Source organism: Mandrillus leucophaeus, unplaced genomic scaffold (genome assembly GCF_000951045.1).
Source record: "Mandrillus leucophaeus isolate KB7577 unplaced genomic scaffold, Mleu.le_1.0 Scaffold21, whole genome shotgun sequence".
In the NCBI taxonomy this organism is placed as follows: domain Eukaryota; kingdom Metazoa; phylum Chordata; class Mammalia; order Primates; family Cercopithecidae; genus Mandrillus; species Mandrillus leucophaeus.
In genome coordinates this window covers 6,645,714-6,648,643 of record NW_012102143.1, presented here as the reverse complement: position 1 = coordinate 6,648,643, position 2,930 = coordinate 6,645,714, and the positions used below count along the sequence as shown (strand labels likewise).

Below are 2,930 nucleotides of genomic sequence, written 5' to 3'. Positions count from 1 at the left end.
AAGAAGAGAGCATCTCACCTTGATTTCCCTGATGGACGCCTCGGTGTCGATGGAGATGGAGGTGTCTCCGCTGCCTCTCCGAGAGGAAGTCCCACCCAGAGAGGCCAGCGTGGCTGCAGACAGGCCTGGCATGTTACGAGACCCCTGGAACGTTAAGAGGATCAGATGCTGATATGGGTGTCCCCACCCAAATCTCATCTGGAATTACAATCCCCATAATCCCCACAGGGCGAGGGAGGGACCTGGTGGGAGGTGACTGGATCACGGGGGCAGTTTCCCCCATGCTGTTCTCACGACAGTGAGTGGGCTCTCAGGAGATCTGACGGTTTTGTAAGTGTTCGACAGTTCCTCCTGCAAATGTTCTCTCTCCTGTGGCCTTGTGAAGAAGGTGCCTGCTTCTCTTTTCACCATGATTGTAAGTTTCCTGAGGTCTCCCCAGCCATGCGGAACTGGGAGTCAATTAAAGCTCTTTTCTTTGTCAATTACCCAGTCTTAGGAAAGTTCTTTATGGCAGTGTGAGAACGGACTAACCCAGACGCGATTTTAGACAAAACCAAAACTGCATGTAAATCTAACATCACAGGACTGTTACTTTAATTCCATTTCCAAATTGGAAGCTCTTCATGGACTTATGCTAAGCTATAAGGAGAGGATCATTTCCAGGCACCTCCTGGATGCTCTGTGGTCAGCTGGATTAACCCTAAACTCCACGGTGGGGCCCATCATAAACGCCTCCCTGCTCTGCAGGGTCTAACGCACACTGGACAGGACTCCCGGTGGCCTACCTACAGGGAGGTGACGCCAGGTTAGGTGGGCCGCTTTCTAGTCCATTCCCTCACTGGAGAACATCTTTATTAAAAAGACCAAGCAACATATTTTCTTATCAATTTCATCCACAACTTTTGGGACCCTCTAGGTTTATGAATGATTCCTTACCTTCTCAGTAAAATCTTTTTCTGGTCTGTCTTCTACCTGTAGAGGAAAATGGACAACATATTAAATACTTTAAAAGCGTTAAATGGATAACATGAAGATAGGGGCTAAGAATGATAAAAAAAAAAAAACCAAAACCCACACACACCCAAAAACAAAACATTCGCTTCCTTAGTAATTTAGAAGCAGAAAAGTGGGATCCTCCAAATTTGGCTTTTCCCACTTCTCCTACTTGGACGTCTGTGAGGCCCCTTCTTCTCATGTCCTCATTTGGACGTCCCTGAGGACCCTCTTCTCCTGTCCTCAGGTAGGAGTCTCACTGGGACCCACAGCAGGCTGTGGAACTACAAGAGGGGGTGCACATGAGGAACGGACCCTGGAGATGGCCCTGCACCATAAGGATGTCTCAGGACAAGAGGCAGAGGCTGGTAGTGGGGTTACTTCTTTCTTGGCTCAGGACCCAACAAAAGACAGGCTTATTTGTTTCTCTTTCTTTCTTTCTTTTTTTTTTTTTTTTGTGGAGAGGACCACAGGGAAGCAATGGAGGCCTCCTGCCAACAGCCATGCGATTCTTTTTTTTTTTTTTTTTTTTTTTTGTGGGGCTCAGGGTGGGGAAGCGTTGTTTAAACAAATATTAATTACCTGGAGTGCTGCTTTTTTTTTTTTTTTTTTCCCATATTGAATGTTCTTAACATAAACCCACTAGGAAGGTTACCAAGATTGAGTTTGTCTCCAAACTCTCTGGGAAAAGCTGTCAACTAATCATGGTTTCCCCCATCATGTCTTCAACCCAGCTTCCTGTAGCTCAGAACTTTTTCACTTTGGTTGTCAGAAAATCAGCCAAAGACATGCCCGGCAACTGCAGACCATAGGCTTGATTCAGCAGATCTGAGCGGTGACCTGGGACTCTGCAGTCACCCTTGTGAGCTCACACAGAGATAATTCAGAATGAAGCTTGAGAAATCCTGATGGAGAGCTGCCAAGGCCACGGCTCACCAACACTTGATCTGCACAGACGCTGGTGCCGGGGACCAGCAGCTCAGTACAGGGGTGCAGGTGCTATGGTCAGGGTGCCAGAGAGATGGTGACCTCCAAATGACCACTTTCCATCTATGGCCCGAGTCCACGCTGGACCAGATGCCCCTGCCCTCACCATCCGGCCCCACCAGAAAGGCTCACTAACTGCCCCCTTCCCTCCTGCAAACTCCTTGTAACTTCAACTTCTCCAAGGACACCTGGAACAGCACTAAAACAATATAACCAGGAGTCACAGCTGGTCAGCCAGTTAAGGGATCAAATGGAATCCCACAAAATACTCGGTTAATCCAAAAGAAAGCAAAATCCAAGGCCAGCTCTTAGCTCAGGGTGGCCACGTTCAAGGGTCTCCTACTCAACAGATCCAAGCTAAGCCCTGCGGCCTGGCTCCCAAAGCCATCACATGGTCTCACCCACCCACCCTACACCCGGGTCTTCAAAAATAAACTTTCTACTTTCATTGAACCAGTCTCCTGTGTCCCAAGAGCAGGAGCGGAAATGGGGGCAGAGAGGCCACATCTTTCAGGCCAGTAGGATGCAGCCAGGGGCAGGCTGGCCTCTCTCCCCTTTGCTAAATAAGCCCTTTGGGCAGGGTGGTGGTGGGGTGGTCCCTCTGCCCACTTAGCCACAGCTGCTAAGGACCCACCCAAGGCCCTGTCTAAGACCATGTGTTCATGGGAGCTGTCCACAATCCCAGGGGCTTACAGCTCTCCTCCCTGATGTCCATTCTCACGCTGGGTGCGGCCCAGCTATATATACTGCAGTGAAGACGGCGCTCTCCAGCTGTGGCCCACACCACCTGCATTTGCTGACGTGTCAAAATGCACATCTAGAGTTATTTTTTCAGATGTGCATGCCACATCAGCCTAACTGTGTACTTGGAGGCACCAAGGCAGACTCTGATCAGATGGGCACCAAGGGAAACTCCGGTCAGATGAGTACCAAGGCAGACTCTGATCAGA

The 2,930-nt window shown here is 49.4% G+C and overlaps 1 protein-coding gene across 1 annotated transcript in view; it reads right to left on the bottom strand.

The window, feature by feature from the left end:
- Window positions 1–2,930, bottom strand: part of LRRFIP1 (leucine rich repeat (in FLII) interacting protein 1) — a 114,189-nt gene that overhangs the window by 38,033 nt on the left and 73,226 nt on the right. Inside the window, exons 6-7 of the mRNA XM_011980299.1 lie at window positions 937–972; window positions 19–144 (exon numbers count right to left, since the gene is read on the bottom strand). Coding sequence (XP_011835689.1) covers window positions 19–144; window positions 937–972 — 162 coding nt within the window. The remainder of the gene's footprint in view (window positions 1–18; window positions 145–936; window positions 973–2,930) is intronic.